Source organism: Eumetopias jubatus, unplaced genomic scaffold, assembly GCF_037043125.1.
Source record: "Eumetopias jubatus isolate StellerSeaLion01/CBP00866 unplaced genomic scaffold, mEumJub1_p1.0 scaffold_8, whole genome shotgun sequence".
In the NCBI taxonomy this organism is placed as follows: domain Eukaryota; kingdom Metazoa; phylum Chordata; class Mammalia; order Carnivora; family Otariidae; genus Eumetopias; species Eumetopias jubatus.
The window spans coordinates 78045428-78065023 of NW_028274814.1; the positions used below are offsets into that span (position 1 = coordinate 78045428).

Genomic DNA, 19596 nt, shown 5'->3' on the forward strand with positions numbered 1-19596 from the left:
ATCAGAAGCCCTGCCTTATTCCCAAAAGACAGAGGCCCACAGGAGAGAGGCAACCCCGGGCAGAGAGCTGAGGAGGAGCACAAGGACACACACAGACCTGGGAAACAGCTGCACACACAAAGGCCAACATGCACACACATTACACAGACACACAGGCCCTCCCCAGGGCCAAAGACTTGGGAGGACGAGTTTGAGATCAGGGTCACTCTCCTCCGTGCCCTGACCCTTTTCTATTTGGCAACAGAATGGGTAGAGATGCTCTGTGTCCCCTTGCCAGCAGACAGCAAGAGAGCACGGGGGGGGGGGGGGCGGGGGGGGCGCGCGGGGCAGAATGACCTGATCATGACCCCAGTGGGGCCCTCAGATCAAGAGTCTGGTACCACCCCGCTCCCTGGCTGGCCTGCTCTCTTTGGCACCTGCCCGTGAACTTTCAACTCCTGGTCTTCTGACATCCGCACACACCCACTTGCTCTCTGGCTGGGCATTTTCACAGTACCAATGAGGCCAGATGCCCCTTTCCCTGGAGCTGTGCAGGAACTGGGGCTAAATCTGAGCTGTCAAAAGTCCCTTTGTTCCCCTTTGGGGACAGATCATGGGACTAGGATTTGGCAAATGGAAACATTCCCCTGAAACATGGACAGAGCTGGGTCCCCAGGGCATCTCCCTCCTCTGCCCTGTGCCTAGGAGGGAGAACTGACCGGGGTGGGGTACCCAAGGCCAGTGCTGGGGATGCAGGCATAGCAGAGGCAAGCATGGAATAGGCACTCCTCAGGCCTGCCCCAGTCTTTGTACAAAATATTCCCAGGAAAAAGAGGGAAAGGAAGGGCCCAGCCCTGAGTCTGTTGCCCAGACAGACAGGGAAAGGGTAGGCATGGCAAGCTGCCATTTTAATCCCTCAGGCAGGAGGTCTCCTTCCACCTCTACTGCTGCCCCCCTCCACCCCCCCCACCGGCCCCCTGGCTCCCAAAAGCTGGAACAAAGAGGCAACAGCCCTATCCCAGTTGGAAAAGTAAAAGTCACTTGCATAATCCTCTTGGTATCCCTTGTGTTCACCAGCCTGAGGGCAGACGAGCATGATCCAAGCACAGCCTGCTGGTGTGCTCCCTTCTGTGGTCAGCAGGGTCTAGAGGCTTCGTGCCCCCTGCCATGGCTCCACCAAGCGAGCCCAGAGTCCACTCAGATGCCCACCTTGGTCCTGACAGCTGAATCTGTAGCTGGGCCCTGTTAACTGGGGGGGCCCCCGTTGAGGAAGTAGGTGGTCATCTCCCCTTTGCCCTTCACCTTGACCACCCCTCGACACTCCAGCTGGTAGCCTTTGGCAGCTAGAACCTGGTACAAGTCCGTGGTCACCTGGGGGATGGGAGGGGAACCCATTTAGCCTGGCATCCTTCCTACTGCATTTGTAGGGGTCCAGGGGTTCTCTGATCATGCTAGCCCCACCCCAAACCACACACCCCCCCAACCACAGAACACTGCCACCCTACCCCTGTCCCAGCTGACCTCAGAGAGGGACCTGCAGAAGCCCTCTAAGACCCATACCCTTCCCAGCCTCTGCCCACATCCCCCTCACCTGGATTCGGTCAGGGACCCCCGTGCTGTCCATACGGCTAGAGACATTCACTGTGTTCCCCCAGATGTCATACTGCGGCTTCCGAGCCCCAATGACACCTGCCACGACTGGGCCCATGTTCAGCCCTGCGATGGGGACAGCAGGAAAAAACTGAGACTAATGACATTCCAGGGTCAGCCCAGGGAGTCATCCCACCTCCTGGAACCTTTAGAAGGACCCAGAGAAGAAAGTGACAAAGGGACAAGTGTCCTGGTTGTAAAAAATGGCAGATCTGGGCATGTCCTGAGGCGCTCCCCTGAGTGAAGACAGCCACTGCCATCACAGTAGCTAAATCCACTAAAAGCTCGCTCTGCGCCAACCCCTCCGGGAAGCATTTTGCATTCCATTACTTCATCCCCCCAACAGCCCTCAATGGTAGGTATCATGCCCCTTTTACAGATAGCCTTGGGGAGCTGAGAGGAGTTGGGCAACGTGCTAAATAAGCCAGTAAGTGGAACAGCCAGAGTTCACACCAGAGTGACTCCAGAACCCACGCCGTTAACCGCTCCTCCCACCCACCAGCTCCCAGCTCATCTCAGAGGTGCCTCTCAGACTGGCCATACATAAGGACACAGGTACTGGAGTGTAAATTAACCTGGTTTTGAATCCCACTGCAGCCATCTACTAGCTGTTTGGCCGTGGCCAAGTTATTTTAATCTGAGAGTCAGTCTCTATCCGTAAAAGGGGATGACAACATGAAGATTAAAATGTCTAGCACAGGGCCTAGCACACAGTAGGCCCTCAACAAATGATCTCTGTTCTAAACGTGAGACGAGACAGGAGGTGGGAGAAAAGGACATCCCGCAGGATTCCTGATGGGGCGTCTGTGACGCCACCCCTAGGCTGCTTCCTTGGCCTCACCCAGAAGCAGCCCTGGGAAGAGCCCCCATGCAACCAGGCCATCTCACCAATCTTCATCTGGAAATTGTTGAAGGAGTGCTCATTGATGTGTTTCATCTGCTCCATGAGCCGCATGGCGTAGTCGGCCAGGGCGGTGATGTGGGAGCGGCCTGCCTGATCGTAGGTGCTGGCGTTCAGCCCTGAGGCCGCCATGTAGGTGCTACCGATGGTCTTGATCTTCTCCAGCTGCCGGAACCGCTCCTCGCTGATGATCTGGCCAGCACGGGGAGACCCGACTGTCAAGGCAGAGAGGCCAAACGCACGCACCCTGCCCGATGCTCACTCTTGCCCTGCCTCGGCCTCTCCCCGCTTCCCTATTTCAACAGCTCCCCTCCTTCGAGTGAGTGTGCCCCCGCCTTCCAGCTGTCGTTCTCAAGGCGGGACCGAGGAGCCGGAACACAGGGCTCCTTCGCCAGGCAGTCCGTCAGAACCCCAGGCCAGGACTTAACGCGTACAGCTTCAGCTCAGCTTCAAAAGCTCCCTCGCAGAATCCGGGACCACAGAAGGGATATTAGCCACCAGTTATTCTAACTGTCACTTTTTGGGAAACTGAGTGCCAGAGTGAAGAAGTGACTTGGCTCCAAAACAGTAAATGGCTCATTCCTGACCTGGATATTCAGGATACTTCCTCATGCTCGCTTCCATTTTCTCTATTCAGGGGCCCATCTTGCTTCCTTGGGCTCACATGGGGCTCTGTCCGCAGACCAGTGCTTTCGTATCCAGTGACACCCAGCTGATACCCATCCCGTCCCCCCCGCCCGAGCCTCCTGTCCTTTGCTCCCTGGCAGTGACGGCCCCGCCGCACTGAGGCCGAGCTCCTTGCTGCCTCGGACACCCCGGCGGGTCCTTGTCCTTGCCTCTGCTGTGCCCCCCCCACTCCTACCCCGACATCTCAGGGTCCCATCCACCCTCCCTCCCTCCCCCGCCATCCAGCTACCCCTCCAAACCCAGCCTTCCCATCCGAAGTTCTCCCCACTCCCCCAGCCGCCCCCCGCAGCTGCTCGGCGGCAACAGCAACCAGACAAGCACCTCATCGAAGTCGGCGATGATCTCGTTGAGCAGCCGCAGGCACTCGACGCCCTCGTTGTTGGCCTCCAGCTCCACGTAAAACTCGGAGAAGTTGGCGATGGAGGCGAACATGACGGCCACGCACTCGCACGACTGATAGTAGAGCTCGTCGTTCCGGCGCTCCCGGGCCAGGAAGTGGGCAGCCACGTCCTTGGGCAGAATGTTGTGCAGCAGCCTTCGGTTGTAAGCCTGGAGTTCCTCCATCTCCTCCTTCTCCCCTGTTGCCTGTGGACACCACACCCATCACCCATGGCCCAACATTCACAAGGGGCGGGTACAGCGGCTGATGCCTGCAGACGGGCATCAGAGGGAATCACGGGGAAGAAGGCAGGCATGGCCGGATGGGACCTAAAGAACAGGCAGGGGTGAAGAGCAGGGACAGGATGACGCAGGGGTGAGGGGGTGGGCGCAGAGAAGGCTCGGAGCCAGGGTGGGCTTGGGCGGCCCGAGCCTCGGCCAGCTAACAAGATGCATTTCTAGCTTGGCCCAGGTCCCGTCCCCAGGACCCTCCCCCTGCCCCAGAGGCCCGCGCTCGGTCACCTGCAGCTTCCAGAGAAAGTCCAGACGCGCAGTCGATTCCACCTGCTGGGCGTGCAGATACAGCGCCAGTGCGAAAACCAGCAGAATCACGGGGGTCATGTACTTGAGCGCCACCCTCCCCGCAGCTGGGCTGAGGGTAAGCAGAGGCAAGCTCAGGGTCTGAAAGAGGCACGGGGCAGCCTTACCCTTCCCCGGCCCGGAGCCCTCACTCACCAGTCCAGCCCATCGAAAGTCTCATTGGAAGAAGCCCTGGCAAGAAGATACAAGAAACAACGTCATCGGTTCTTCTTGGGTTGCTGGGTGGGGGCAGAGGGAAGGGGAGGCAGAAACTGCATTTACCGAGCACAGAGCATAAAATCAGGCACAGGGCCAGGGCCTTTGCTTACACGAACTCGTTAAGAGCAGAGGTTAAGAGAAGGTTCCACTCCTGGCTGCTCGACTTACCTGTCCTGTGACCCGGAACAAGTTGCTTAAGTCTAGGCCTGTTTCCTCAGCAGTAAAAGAGGGACGAGATCTAAATAACACGCACAAGAGGCCTAGCGCGGCACCTGGCGTGCAGGAAGGCTTCGACAAAGGTTAGTTACCATGATCTTTACAATCCCCTACGATACAGGTGCCACTGCCATTTTACAGATGAGGAAACTGAGGCTCAGACACGTTAACTCACCTGCCCAAGGTCACACAGCTAATGAGCAGCAGAGCGGGATTCAAACCCAAGTGGACTCCAGAGGCTTTTCCTACCACCACACCAAGCTATGGCCCCATATCACAAGGGGTGGGGTTTGCAGAGGAAAAGCCAGTGTGGTAACCCCGCCAAAGGCCCTAAGCAGGAGTCAGACGTTTTGATTCCCAGCCAGGGCTCTGCCACAAAGCAGCTGTGTGACCTACAGGTGGTTAAGAGAATGCGTACGAAGGAACCATGCAAATGAGAGAGGGAATTTTTTTAAATGTCTGGCCTAAAGATACAGGGACTTCCCAGGACTGGGGTTTCCTTGGGGTGACTGTGAAGTCACGTGCTGGGAGCTCCTCCCCTGCCTCCTTTTCCGCCACAGGTGAGGGGTGAGTGATAGCATTCCAAGGGCACAGAGGCCTGGGCACCAGAGAGACTCACAGTGACCAGCAGGGTCAGGAGGCTCCTAGGGAATGAAAGGGGTTGAGGATAAACTCACAAGCCATGGACACCAAGCAGCAGGTCATAGTTGTCAAAGATGGTGGCTGGGGGGCCCAGCAGAAGCAGCACCAAATAGATGAGCCCCAGGACAAAGATCATGGCCAACTTCCCGATGCTACTGATGTGCAGGAAGACAGAGCTGGCCAAGAGACTCAGCAGCATGTTCCCAACGAAGTACTGGGGGGGGGAGGGGGCGATGGCAGAGGTGGTGTTGGATGAAGCCACGGCACCCCCGACCCCATGCAGGAAGAGCCCTGCACTCCCCTCCACAACCTCAAACCCAAAGCTCCTTCAGCCTCCACACCCCGCCCCCCAGCACACCAGGGCCCCTGGCTGCTTCTGCCGCAGGGACGCTGGTGAGACCTGGGCCCCCAGTGCCCATCGCCAGGCCTGACCCAGAGGAGTCGACAACTAGTACTGATTGGAACCCCAACCCAGTCCCGCCTGAGCATGGCTTGGACACCTCAGGGAAGCTGCAAGTGGGTGCGGTGCCCTCACACAGGGGAGCATCCAGGCCCAGAGAGTAATTGAGGTGCTGCAGGTGGCAGGCGGTGATGTCAGCGGGTGTTACATTCAGCATCCGGGCTGCGCAGGTCCGTATGGGGGTGTGGTTACAGGTAAACTGCAAAAGTTGGGGGAGACACATCAGGGTAAGCACGGAGGGGAGCGGTTACAAGGGCCATGCCCCCCTGCCTTATACCCTGGAGATCAAAGTTCTCACTGAGGGTGACAGAAGGTACAGAGAGCAAGGAGAAAGGGGGACGCGAGTTAACCTCATCCCCTCCTTTGGCATAACGAGCTCTAGGAGGGCAGGAAATGGGCCTTCTTCCTCTGCCTACCCCCAGGGCCCAGAGCAGTGCTTGGCACAGACGAAGGGAAGAAGAGTCCCCACTGGACCTTTACCATGTTGGCGATGGCAGAGGTGAACACAAGCAAGACTGAAAAGATGCCAACCACAGTGCTGTGTGCCCGAGAGCGGACAATGCTGCGGGAAAGACGTCGCAGGGCCTTGGGGAAGAGCTGCGGACAGGCCAGAGACCGGGAGTTAAAGACGGTGTCAGCCAAGGGGGAAGGCCAACCAAGGATGGGGCCCGGCGGGCGGGGGGAGGCCTGGCCTCCTCCTCCCTGTCCGCACGTGCCTTACCAGCCCAGCCCAGCCAGCGCCCGCCCCCACCAGCCCTGGAAGAAACCCCAACGTACAGAGCCGCAGGAGGGCACGGCACAGGTCAGCACGGTGGTCAGCAACAGCAGGAAGATACCGGCATAGATCCCAAGCAGCAGGGTTGAACTGCGGCAGAAGGGGGCCGGGAGGAACGTTACTCTGGGGTATCTGGGCGTCCTTGTCCCACTCCCCAGATGGGCAGGGTGCGGGCTCCACGGGCCGTAAGCTTGCAGGGCATGGGTGTCCGGGAAGGTTCTGGGAAGTGGTGGAGGGAAGAGAAGCAGAGTGAGGGGGGACAGGGCTCTCACTGTGGGAAGACGAGGAGCTGGATAAAGCAGATGAAGCAGAAGACCAGCAGCGCACAGGCCACGTAGGCTCCGAAGCGGGGGTCCACCTTCCGTGAGTACTGAGGGGGAGGAGGCTGAGCTGGGCGCTGGGCTCTGCCCTGGGGGAGGCAGGGCACTCCCCGGGGCCCCAAGGAGGGGAAGCAGTGGCCCCGGTGATAGGAATCCCCCTGTGCCCTGTGGTCGCGCCTCTCCCCCCATTCCCAAAATAACCTCTCCTGTTCCCTCACTTGTGCTCAGCCTTCCTGCCTGGACCTCCCCTCCTCACCCGGCCCTCGTCCCTCTGCCTCTCAAATCCCCCAAACCTTCTTTTCAAGATCCTCTCTCTGGAAGGTGAGCAGGAAGCGGCGCACATGGTCCTTCCGTAGCTGATCAATGCTGCGGGCATCGATGGCACGGCCCAGGAACTCATCTACCTCATCCTCGGGGTTCAGGGCATCTTGGGCACCCCGGCTGAGGGCAGGGGACATGGCTTCACCAGGGGCATGAGCAGTGCCATGTGAGAGGCAATGAGAAGGGAAGGGCATGGGCAGCACCCAAGAACAGAGTGAGCGGGGGGTGTGGCCCTGGCTCCCCCATGACACACCTAAGGTCCAGGAAAGAGGGGGCCTCAGCTCCCCGCAGCCCTGTCCCAGGCTGCAAGTGCCTTCTCCCTTCCTCTTCCCCCCTCCTCGATAACCTGACTTACTTGTCTTTGCTGGAGTCATCAATGCCCTGGAGAAAGGGACAAAGTGTGCCAGTGAGGTGAAGGGCAGACCACCCTCACCTCCATCATCCCTTCCCCATCCCCAACGGTGCACTGAGGGATCCCCCCATGTACTCTGCGGGGCTCGGGACCCCTGGTATGAAGTCATTCCTCCTGCCCCCAATACCAGAAGTCGTACGTGGAGACGCAGGAGCCACAACAAGGAAGGCAGAAGAGAGAAGGGGGGGTACAGAGTGTCAGGCAAGTGAGGCCTCAGGTCCTAGTGCCGCGGGCCCCTCACCATCTGGCGGAAAGCCTTGGAGTCCTTGGTCCGGGAGTAGGCGCGGTCAGGCACCCAGCGGGGCATCAGCCCTTCCATGGAGTTGGCCCGTGTCCGCTGCAGCTTGGCCAGCATGGCCTTCTCCTCTTTCTGTGCAGGCAGCCGGGTGCAGGATCAGAAAAGGGGCCCGGAGAAGAAATCTGTCTGCTGCCCACATTTGCCCTCCTCCCTGCCTGCCTCCCCGCCCCCCACGCCCCCACCCCGGCCTGACCCGTTTCTGGCTGGCTCCCAGGATGAGGAAGGTCTCAATGTGCTGCTCCTTGAGGTAGGCGTTACGCTCACCGCCACGGCCTGGCTCCACCTCATAGTCCCCATTCAGGTACTGCAGCGTGGCCCGGGTGATATGGATTCGGCTGGGAGGGAACAGGAGGGTGAGGCCTGGGCTTGCCCACCTCATTCCCGTCCCCGTCCCTCACCACCTGTACCCCACACTCACCCGGCCCGGCCCCCCGCCTCCATGTGGTTGGCCAGCGTCACGTCATTGGACCACACATCGAACTGCCACTTCCGCAGGCCAAGGACGCCACAGTGCACACGCCCGCTGTGGATGCCCACGCGCATGTTCACGTTCACACCGGTCACCTCACGTACCAGCCTGGGAGGAGGCGGCTCCGGTTCAGCTCCTGGCACGGTCCTCCCCACTCCCAGCCCAGAGCTCAGGCCCTTCACTCCCCTCGGAGCCGGACAGACAGGGACAGACCCAGATGCGGGGCACAGGAGCGCAGCCCTTGGCTGGACGTGGGCAAAAGGCTGCCTGGGTCTCAGAGACAAATGTTTGAGGACTATGTTCACCAGCCGTGGCCCTGCCGCATCCTGTGGAACTGAGCCAGAAAGGGGAGAGTCCCTGTTCTCCCCTCAGGCCAGCTCAGCTAGCACTTGCACCAGCCCAAATGCCCTCACGCTGGCTCCCCTACCCTGCCCGGCTGGCTGGGGCCTCAGCTGCACAGGCTGAAGAAATATGCACTCCCCTCCCTGGTGATGGGCCTCCAAGACAGAGAAATAGCCACAACTGAGGAAAAATCCTGAGGATATGTCAAAGGGTAGGAGTCGGTGGGGGCACCCTCGGTTCCAGGAGGCCTGGGAGGGGCACTGCTTACGAGATGGCCTCGATCATGTCCACCCCCATCTCCACACAGCAGTGGGCATGATCTGCCCGGGCCTCCGGCAGCCCCGACACACAGTAGTAACAGTCCCCTAAGATCTTGATCCTCAGGCAGTGATTTTCCTAAAGGGGAGAGTTGGGGAGAGTCGCTCTCACTCTCTTGCCCACCCAGCACCCTCACTGAGTCACCACCTGTCCCCACCGTGCCAGGCCGCCCCAGTAAGGCTATGCGCACGCCACCCCCAGCCCCAGCCCCCTCACCGCAGCCAGCTTGTCAAACCGGGCAAAGAGCTCGTTCAGGGTCATGACCAGCTCCTGTGCGGTGCACTGGGATGCCAGGCTGGTGAAGCCTTCAATATCTGCAAACAGGATGCTGTGGACAATGGCAGAAAATGGAAGGACCACGTGGCGCTCAAAGACTCCCCGGTCCCCCATTCCTCCCGGGCTCCTCCCCCTCCCCCCCTACCTGACATTGTCATGCTTCTGGATGTAGATCTTGTGGAACATCATGTCTTCCTTCTTTGTGTTGATATCTTCTTTCATCTCCATGGCAACATGCTGGGGCAACACGGACAGCAGCAGCCGTTCCTAGACCAGTGGTTTCAACGGGGCACCACTACCTTCTCGGCCTCACGCTGCAACCCCTCCTGATGCCTCCACCACCCCAGGGCCCTCCCAGACCCCTCTGGAGACCTGAGCTTCCCTTCTGGACCTCCCCCATGAGAGCGTACAGCAGATACACGCCCCAGCCCGCTCTGAGCACCCCCGTGCAACCCCTCACTGTGCTCCCATCTACCCTCTCCCACCCTCGGACAAGACAGGATCCCCAGCGTCACACAGCCTGTGTGATGCACGATCGGGGCGGGGGGGGGGGGGAACCATCCACACTTATTCCATGGAGTGGTACAAGGCAGCGGACCCAGTCTGTGGGTTCTTTGGGGGTGAGGACGGGAAAGGCCTCGGACAGGGAGAGCAGCCCCACCTGCTGCCGATTCTCATGCTGCAGGTGCAGCCGGGCCTGGATGTAACCACGGGTCTCCTGAAAGGCCTGGCGCTGAGACACCTCAGCCGGGTAGTGCGTGCAGATGCCGATGATGTTGGTGCAGATGAACAGCAACATGCTGGCACCCAGCTGCAAGAGGGCGGCAGTGGCAGACGCGTGACCACCCCCACCCCCACCCCGCGCAGGTGCAACTTGCTAGGCTCTCTGTGCATGCCTTCCCTCGGGGAGGAAGCCAGGATCCTGTGCCCTGTCTGTCCCCGAGCTGTCCCAACCCCTGTTAACACATCTCCCCCTTCTCCCACAGGACTCCGGCCCCCTCCCCAGATCACTCCACAGCTAGAAATGGGACCTTTTCACAACTCCTGGGAGCAGAAGCACCAACCAGGGCAAGGTGGGTCATGGGGCCTGTGCCCAGCACACTACGATTTCCTGCCCCACAGTCAGCGCAAACAAAAAACAAATGCTGCTTCTTCTGCATGTGGATCTCCTCACAGGACAACACCCAGGAGACTTGAGCTCTACAACCTCCTATCAATGCCCAGGACAAGTCACCTCATCTCTCTGGGCCTCTGTATGCTCATCTAGAACCTGGAGAGGGACAGTAAGAAGATTTCTAAGGTCCCTCCCTGCTCTGACATAACTTCATATAATAATTACGATAATTACTACTATTATTATTATCGGCTAATATGTTGGCTACCTCCTACTTAATATTCCTGATTTCTATAGCTGCCTCGTATACAGTAACTAACGGATTTCTCCTAACTCTATGAAACGGCTAACAGTATCTCATTTTAAAGGTAAGGCATTCCAGCACAGAGAAGCTAAGTAATGTGCCCAAAACCACACAGCTAATAGTGGCTGGTGTGGAACTTGAACCCAGGACAGTCAGACTCCAAAGCCTGTGTCCAAACCCTACTGCACGGTATTCCAGATTTCCAAGATTCCTACTCACTTCACTCACCCAAGCTCTTGAGGCCTAGCCTCAGAGACCAGGCTTGGGAATCATCAATTCTACTAACGTGGGACCTTCCCTTCCACCTGGGAAGGGTTGCCCACCATGCCCCGGCACTCCCAATTCTTGGCACAGCCAGGCCCCATGCCCTAGGACCCCGATCTGAGGACAGTCAGAACCTCCTCAGCATCAGTAGCACTCACCGGAGAGCAAGTCTAGGGAAAACTGGCCTCAGTGTTTCTGGAAATTCAGGGGTTAACCTGGCACCTGTGGCTCCGCCCCAGAGTTGGCTGGGGCAGGGTTCTGGTTTGGGGAGAAGGGAGGGAAAGAGCACCAACTGGAAGCCAGGAATTCTGGGCTTTCCCCAGAACCAGAACTAGTCCTGCAAACTTGGGCAGGTCACTTAATCTCTGGGGCCTCAGTTTCATGTTTCTTAGATGAAATGGAGCGGTAGGTTCAGCAAACCCCCAAGCCATTTCTCACTCTGACCCTCTAGGAACGGCCTCCTAGCTTCCCTTCCCAGTCCAGCTCACAAGGCCCCCCTTCCAGCAGCAGGGCTGAAGAGGGGGGCACACTATCTCCCTTAGGGGTTTCTAAGAATAGCCCCCAGTGGGGGAGAAAAAGGGGGGGTTAACCAGGCAACTTCCCTTCCTGGCCCCAGGAGCCCAAGAGGAAAAAGTGAGTCATGGGGGGGGGAAGGGGAAGGGGGACGAGAGACTGAAATAGATCTGTACGCAGGGCAGACCCCTATCGACTGTGAGAAAAAAGGGATGCCAGGGCACTCTAGGAGACTCCAGGAGGGGCCACTGGGTGAAACTGCTCAGTGCATCTGAATGAGTGGGTCAGAGGAGAACGAAGGCTCCTTCCCATGAGCGTGAGCAGGGCTGGATCTGGAAAGGGGCTGTGCAAGGAGCCTAGAAAGGAGGCCATGGCCCCAAGCCATCCAGATTCGCATAGGCCAACTGGACACAGAGACTCAATCCTTCTCAGTTCAGAGAAGGGGTATGGGCAACCCTGGCTCTGGGGACGGGCACAGGGGCAGGGGTGACTTTCCCCACTCACCCTAAGAACGTGCCTGCTGCGGCCTACTGGGTCAGGCTGCAGCTGGGTGCCCCTGGGGAGGCAGGAGGCTGGCACAATCCTGGCCTCCACGGGGCTGCGCCTCCCCAATCAGGCCCTCGGCCTGGTTCTGGGCACCATGCCAGCTAAGAGCAGAGAAGAGACACCCACCCACCCCTGGCCAGCCAGAGAGAAGGCGGGGAGGGGAGGTGAGGGGGGGGAGCTGGGGAGGCACCACCTCCAAGCTCCTCCTTCCCCAGGAGGGTAGTCCAACTCCAAAGCCCAGTGTGATAGCTATCCTGGTGAGAAGTGGGGGGCTAGCAGAGGCAGAAAGACCCTGGCTCTTTAAGAGGTCTGACTGCCCTGTGGGTGCGTGCTCCACAAACAAATGGGCTATAAAGTTACTTTTAAAAAGGTACATTCTGTTCCGGAGCACAAGCTGGGCGGAGAAGGGCATCATGCCAGAGCACCCAGCTTCTCACCCTGGAAGCCCCAGGCAACTTCCTCTTTGTGGGTGGGGCTAGGGTGGGCTACAGGCCACAAGCCCTAGGCAAGGCAGAGGCGGGACTCCCTCAAAACTTGAGCAAGACAGAGGACAGCACCCTCAAAATCAGGGTGCCAAGAAAGGGATCATGAGCTACGTTGGTTAGGGGCTATGCCCTGAAGGATCAGCTAGGCAAGATGTCCTGGTCTCTGCTCCCTGGTCAGGGGGATGACCCAAAACGGCAGACTCCCCAGGCTCTTGTCTCTCTGAAAGGGACTTCCAGGAAGGCCCTTCCCTGGGTACCATCCCCTACAGCACTCCCACACCTCCCTGCCCCCAGGTTCTACTCCACCCTGGGAGAGGGTGGGGCCCTAACAGCAACCTCCTGAGGTAGATACTATTTTTATCCCGGTTTTACCTACTGGGAAACTAAGGCTGGGAGAAGTGAGGTTCATTGTCTAAGATCTCACAGAGAAGAACTCAGCCCGTTGCACCAGCAGGTCTGCCCGCAGCCAAGCCATGATTTCTCCCTCAACATGGTGCTGTCAAGCCCCTCCCCACACACCACTCAGAACCCGGATACAGTAGCTGGCATGGACAGAGAACCTCAAGGCAGGGCTGCCGGAGCCCTGGTGCTCAGTGGGAGGACGGCAGGAAGAGATCCGACCCTGATGCCCCTCTTTTCTACAGTCCAACTCCACTCAAACCACGCCCAGCCCCAGAGAAAACTGATCCCACTTGTCACCCTCCCTGTCCTCTCAGAGATGGCCTTGGTCCAGTAGAGAAGCAACTCCTCCCTTGCTCACTCCCTCCAAACCCTGCTTGATCCCTCCAGATCGCCACCTGGAGCTGCTTTTCAGGGATGGCACCAGGGCCTGAGTCTCAGGTTATCAACTTGGGGCCAGAGATGCCAAGGCCTGCCGTAGCCAACAGCGCCCTCCCGGTCCTGCCCGGGACCCTGGGGCTAGACATCACCTTCGTGGCTCCAGTGCTCCCTCACATCTATGGGCTACGCTGCTTCAAGGGCCTCAGGCTAAAGAGCTGCAGACTGGGGCCTGCAGAGCGCAGGCTTGGGTCCGGGGGCCCTCCCTCCCCTCAGCAGTGCCCTCAGCTCCAGATCCCAGATGCAGCCCACCCCTGAAACTTGGCCTCCCGTCATCTGCCCCTCCCCTTGGACACAGCCCCGCCCCCGGTATCCACCCATGACCCACACCCCTGCCACCCTCGATCACTACACCCCTTCTCATTCCTGGCCTGGGGTCCCAAGGCCCACCTCCCCGACCACCCACCTGCTTCCAGAGGAAGGCGTCGCCACGGTTGAGCTGCCAGGCCAAGATCAAATGCAGGGTGGACAGGCCCAGGCCACTGAAGACAGCTGCGCGCATGCGGATGGGTAGGAGCGTGTAGGTGATGTAGACAAAAAACACAGGGCACCAGAGGCCCACGGAGGGGCTGCGGGGGGTGGCTGCCAGGGCCCCCCCAACCTGCACAGCGGCCAGGATGCCCAGCACCACGTAGCTCACCACCCACATGGAGTCCTGACGGAAGCTGTGCCGGTTGCACAGCACCATGAGCGCCACGAACAGGGTGGCGGCGCCGGCCAGCAGGGCCACGTAGGCGGGCTGGGGGCGGGCGGGCGCCGCGTGGAAGGCGAGCAGCACGGCTGCCAACAGCACCAGCACGGCCATCAGCAGCGTCAGGCTGCTCTGGTTCATCTGGAAGAAGTACCGCTGGTACAGGCGCTCCAGCTTGGCCGAGCGGAACTGCTTCGACTGGAACACCTGGGCCAGGCGCCGCCAGCAGGACCGCCGACGCCCGGCTGTCACGTCAGGGGCCACGGCGGCCGTCGCCTCCGGGTCCTCAAAGCCCAGGGCCACCGCTCGCAGCCCCAGCTCTGGGCCCTTGCCCGGGCCACCCCTCCGGACGAAGGCCTCGTCCTGCCAGGGGCACCGAGGGGGCGCTGCAGGGGTGGGACTGGGGGGCTGTGCATCCCGGAGGCAGCTCATATAGCGGGGCGTGCAGAAGCCACTGGTCCGAGTCCCACGGCGTGGACGCTTCTGCCCATTGCGCTCACCCCAGGCTGTTTTCCGTTCATCCACTTTGGGGACCAGGAGGCCACTAAACCACGACATGCTGCTGGGAGAAAGGAACGAGCTGGTATTAACACCACCATCACTCCCTACCACCACCAGTAGCTATCATAAACTGAGTACGTTCACGGCCAAACTAAGCCCTTCAGACAACATATCACTCAAATAAAATCCCGGAGGAAGACGACGGTGTCCCCCTTCAACAGGCCAGAAAACGGGAGACAGAGGGAGGGAGGTAACTGGCCCTAGATCAAGGAGCCACAGAGCCGTAAGAACTGAGATTCGAACCCAGATCTGCCTGACCTCCAAGTAGTACACTTACATGTTCACCTCTTCCCCAAAAAGCACTGATTCGTGGGCGGTGACAAACTCAAGTGCCTGTGTCAATGAGCAAAGCCCCCCCCCACCCCGGCTTAGGAGATGTGGGAGGAACTACGGAGTGCCCCCCCCCGGGAACGGCAGGGGCACGCACCACCCCACACTAGTAGATAGCTGCCACTGGCATCCCAGCAGAGCCTGATCTTCTCATTTTCAACAGAAGCCGAAAAAAATGTACACTGTAATGTGACAGCTCCTGATTTTTAAATGTTGGCAAGTAATTCACATTTTTCAACACTGCAAGCCAAGTAAGTCACGTCTATGGAATGAATTCAGCCTGTGAGCTGCCAATCGGTGACCTCTATACAAAAGGGAATCTCTTTCCACATCATTCCCCATCACACTCACGCCACGCACACTTCACCAGGCCAAATTCAACTTCTTCCTCGGGTCACAGCTTAGAAGGAACTTCCTCAGGGAAGATGTCCCGGCTCCCCAACCCAGACTACATTTCGTCCCATTTACCGTCTGTGTGTTTCCTCTATAGTACTTACCACAATTATAATTAAATTGCCCCTTGTTCAATGTGTGTCCCCACCCCTCCGACTATAAACTTTGTGAGGGGTAGGGATTATCACTATTTTGCTCAGCACTTTATCCTTAGCACCAAGTACTCAGCCCAGCTTAGGGTAAGGACTCAAGAAATATGCTGAGGGGCTCCTGGGTGGCTCAGTCGTTAAGCATCTGCCTTCGGCTCAGGTCATGATCCCAGGGTCCTGGGACTGAGCCCGGCATCGGGCTCCTTGCTCAGCGGGAAGCCTGCTTCTCCCTCCCACTCCCCCTGCTTGTGTTCCCTCTCTTGCTATCTCTCTCTCTGTCAAATAAATAAATAAAATCTTAAAAAAAAAAAAAAAAAGAAATACGTTGAAAAGACAGAAAGCTCAAGATGGGATGTCTGGGTGGCTCAGTCGGTTAAGTGTCTGACTCTTGGTTTCAGCTCAGGTCATGATCTCAGGGTGGTGAGATCGAGCCCCGTGTCAGCTGCACCCTCAGTGCACAGTCTGCTTGGGATTCTCTCCCTTTCCCTCTCCCTCTCCCTCCCACTCTGTCCCTCTGCTCTCCCCCCTCCCAGCACTCTCTCTCTCTCTCTCAAATAAATAAACAAAATCTTAAAAAAAAAAAAAGCAACCTCAAGGGCATTTGCATTGAGCAGCTAATGTGAAATAAAAACAAACAGTGATAATCCTATGACTCTTCATCTTCCTCCCTGCACTCCAGTCCTATGAGCCTCCTTGCTGTTCCCCAACACACCGTGCATAGGCCGGCCTGGGACTGTGGTGCTCGCCGCCGTGTCCTCTGTCGCTACAGGAGCTCCTCCAGGTCACAGCTCAAATGTCTCCTTATCAGTGAGTCTTTCTCTGACCGTTCTATTAAAATAGCAACCCCCTTTCCTGGAGCTCCCTATCTCTCTTCCCAGCTTTATGCTTTATTTCTCTCCATAGCTCTTATCAGCAACTGCCATTCTATTTATTTTCCTTATTTGCTCATTGTCTCTCCTCACTGGAATGTGAGCTCCATGAAGGCAGGGATTTGGGCCCGTTTTGCTCACTGCCCTGTCTGCCACACCTAGTAGAATCTAAGTAAGTGTTCCTAAAATGGCTCCGTAGACAATGCTTTCTCTGTGCTTTAAACTTTTCAAGGTCCTCTCACATGCCTAATTCCATCTGATCTTCACCAAAACCCTGTGTAGCTGCTTCTGTGGCCACCTGGAGCACAGATTTGACAGGGGGGAAAAAAAGAAAAAGAAAAAAAGAAAGGAAAACAAGGTGCATAGCAGCTTTATGTGGCTGGCCCAAGTCACAGAGATCCCGGGCCACTGAATCAGACCCAAATCTCAGGTCTCCTCGAGGGTAGCGCCTTGAGCCAGGATGGGGAGGACTCCAGGGCAACACCCTCAGCGTGCCCCACGTGCGTGCCTCCTAGCAATGAGAGCACTGTCATCCTCCTCCATGCCCACAGGGCACCCTGGGGCTCCTTGTACTTAAACCTTCAGAGCTAGCAGCCTTGACATTTGTACTCACTAGGGGACACGGTGGGGAGGGCAGACATGTGGTGCTTCAAGCAGACACCCAGAGGCCCACAAAAGAGAAGGCAGACTGGGGACCTCTCTGCATGCTGGAAACCCCCATCCCTAGTTCACCCTCAGCCCACTTCTCTCAGCATCCCTTCTCCCATACCCCACAGAGCAGCATGCCCTTCAACCCCTTCACACCACCAACAGCACCCTCTGGAGGGACAGATCAGAAATCCAAGACTTTGGGTCAGGTTGGCATTTGGAAAAAGTCACCAAAGGAAGCCTGGCTCTTCAAACTACTTCACTGGAAGCATGATCTTTGGAGCAAGACCAGGCTTCAAACCTGAGAGTAATTATGTGCTAGCCCACAGCCCTGAACACGTTACTATGTCCCTGCATCAGTTTCTTCATCTGTAAAATGGGAATAGTAGTAGCTGTGAGAAAAGAATCCAACAGTATCTGTCACATAGTACACACTCGATAAATGAGTTCTTCTCCCCCACCCTATTACCACTTTGGACCCAAAACTCTGCCCCTGTCCAAGAAATGGAAAGACAGAAAAGTCATAAGCAAGACCACACATCTCCCCAGCCAGTCAGACACCTGGTTCCATCAGTCCCGGTGTCCTCGGCTGTCAGCCCCCAGAGCTGCTGGAGACATAGCCCAGAGTGAGCAGGTTTCCCACCACCCCCACCATGACATTTTACTTCATTCAGCCTTCCTCCTACTCGCCAGTCCCCTGCCCTATATTTACCACACACACCCCCCAAATGGCCCAGACCTCTGTTCCCAAAGGACCTGTTTCTGGCTGTGTTCCCAGCCTCCTGGAAGCACATCCTAGTATCTGGCTCATACCCACAGAGGAAGGGGCAGACACTGTCCAAAAGAATGCATGACTGTCCCCAGGACACTCTGATCTCCCAGAGGGGATAGTTTCAGAGCTGTGTAACTGTCCAACTAACTGCACCCATCCCATCTGGAGCTCCACTCCAGACATCGCCCACCTTGGAGAACTCACCAGGCTCCCAGCACTCCTGGCACCCCACACTAGGTTGGTATGACAAGGAACAGGGGAGGGCACTGTTCAAAGCCACAAAACTTCCCTACATGGTCCCCCAACCCTCACTGTCCGAAACAACGCATCACTGTTAACCACAGACCACCTCCCTCTTCCCTAGGGACAGGCTCCTGAGCCTGTGCCTCTGACCTCCTCCTCCCCTGGGTCCCGGTCCTTGCTCTCTCTCACAGATCTGCAGCTCCAGGCACCGCTGGCTCCCACAGCCGGAGCCATATCCATTTAGCTTGGCAGCTGGAGGCCCAGTGCCTCCCAGATCTCAAGTCCCTCCCAACCCTGATTCTCCAGCCTGAGACCCAGAGTCTGAGGCAAGCCAAGGCCCAGCCCCAAGGATAGCTCTGCCCACTGCTTCTCCCAAACCCTCTTCCTGGCCACCTCGGTCTGTCCCTGCCCCTGCCCTCCTTGGCAGAAGGAGGCTCCAGGGGATTTAAAACGACTTCAGAAAGTTCATGGTAGAAGGCGCTGCCCAGGCAGGGCCCTTCAAGTGCCAGCACCGCCCACCATGCTGGGAAGTGGGCCTCGATTCCAGGCCTTTCCAGATGTAGAGGAGCCTCCCCCAGGGCCTGTATCTGGACGTCCAGGACTGCCTTCTCCTCCCTTCCCCGATCCTTGGTCTCCCTGAAGACTGCAGAAGGCTCCCACTTCCACGCCCAACCACACAACACCCCCCCACACCCAGGTTTTTCCACCTCACAGGGGTGTTCTGGTAAGGGGAGGGCATGGGGAGAGAGTCCCCACCGCCTGCTTCCACGTCTAGGTTTCCAGTCAGGCCCCGCTGAGAATCAAGTCTGCTCCCCCCTGCAGCGGGCCCTAGACACCACCCTTTTCATTGCCAAGGTCTGGGGCTAGGGGAGTGGAGGGAACTCTTGCAGGCAGAGGGCATCCCTCCTCCCAGCCTGCCCCCCTCCCCTAAACACAATCACACTCTACCCCAAACTCAGAGGCTCACCCCACAGCCCCGCTGCAAAAACCTCAGCCAGCCCCTCCCCCAGTACAAGCCTTTCCCCCGGGTCCCAGCAAGCTGGGCACGCGCTTCGGGTGGAGGAAGGGAGTGAAGGGTGGGAGCCTTGAGCCCCCCATCTCCGCCCTGATTTCTCTCTCCAGTCCCAACGGCCTCAAGCTCCCCTCCAAACACTATCGAGCCTCCCCACATCGCGCGATTCTGTGCCCGCAACAACAACAACAACAACAACAAAAACTCTCGGGAGCGGCGCGGGAGTCTTCACGCCCCCCGAGACCCGAGCGCCCCAGCGCCGCCGCTCCCCCTACCGCTTCTCGGCGCGGGCTCACCTGCCGGCCGGGCTCCGCGCCTCCCCCGCGCCCCCGCCCCGCCGCCCCCGCGGGCTCCGGCCGGCCGGCCGGCCGTCCCGCGGTGCTGCTCCTTGCCCGCGCGTCCCGGCCGCGTCCCTCCCGCCGTCCGCAGTCCGCCCGGCCCGCGCCCCCTCCTTGCTGGCCAGCGCAGCCGCCCTCTACCCCGGATCCAGAAGTCCCCTCCCCGCCGGCTCCCGGACTCCCCGCCTTAAAGGCACAAGCTCCTATTGTCTGGGCGCCCCCTCCCCCTCCGCCTCCCGGGCCCCGCGCAGGGGCCCACTCCCCTTCTGAGGAGCCGGGTAGGGG

General features: G+C 58.5%; 1 protein-coding gene across 1 annotated transcript; it reads right to left on the minus strand.

The window, feature by feature from the left end:
* Nucleotides 1–386: 386 nt before the first annotated feature.
* ADCY6 (adenylate cyclase 6) lies at nucleotides 387–19293 on the minus strand. The gene is made up of 22 exons (XM_028125530.2): nucleotides 19270–19293; nucleotides 13712–14555; nucleotides 9904–10053; nucleotides 9388–9509; nucleotides 9183–9294; nucleotides 8917–9044; nucleotides 8256–8414; nucleotides 8031–8172; nucleotides 7781–7909; nucleotides 7483–7508; nucleotides 7100–7247; nucleotides 6759–6856; nucleotides 6489–6576; nucleotides 6192–6308; nucleotides 5752–5910; nucleotides 5287–5465; nucleotides 4331–4366; nucleotides 4118–4247; nucleotides 3539–3802; nucleotides 2518–2722; nucleotides 1571–1695; nucleotides 387–1350 (listed from the first exon to the last, which is right to left on the minus strand). The coding sequence occupies exons 2-22, from the start codon at nucleotides 14552–14554 to the stop codon at nucleotides 1225–1227; spliced, it is 3486 nt and encodes a 1161-aa protein (XP_027981331.1). The 5' UTR covers nucleotide 14555; nucleotides 19270–19293; the 3' UTR covers nucleotides 387–1224.
* Between the last annotated feature and the right edge of the window lie 303 nt (nucleotides 19294–19596).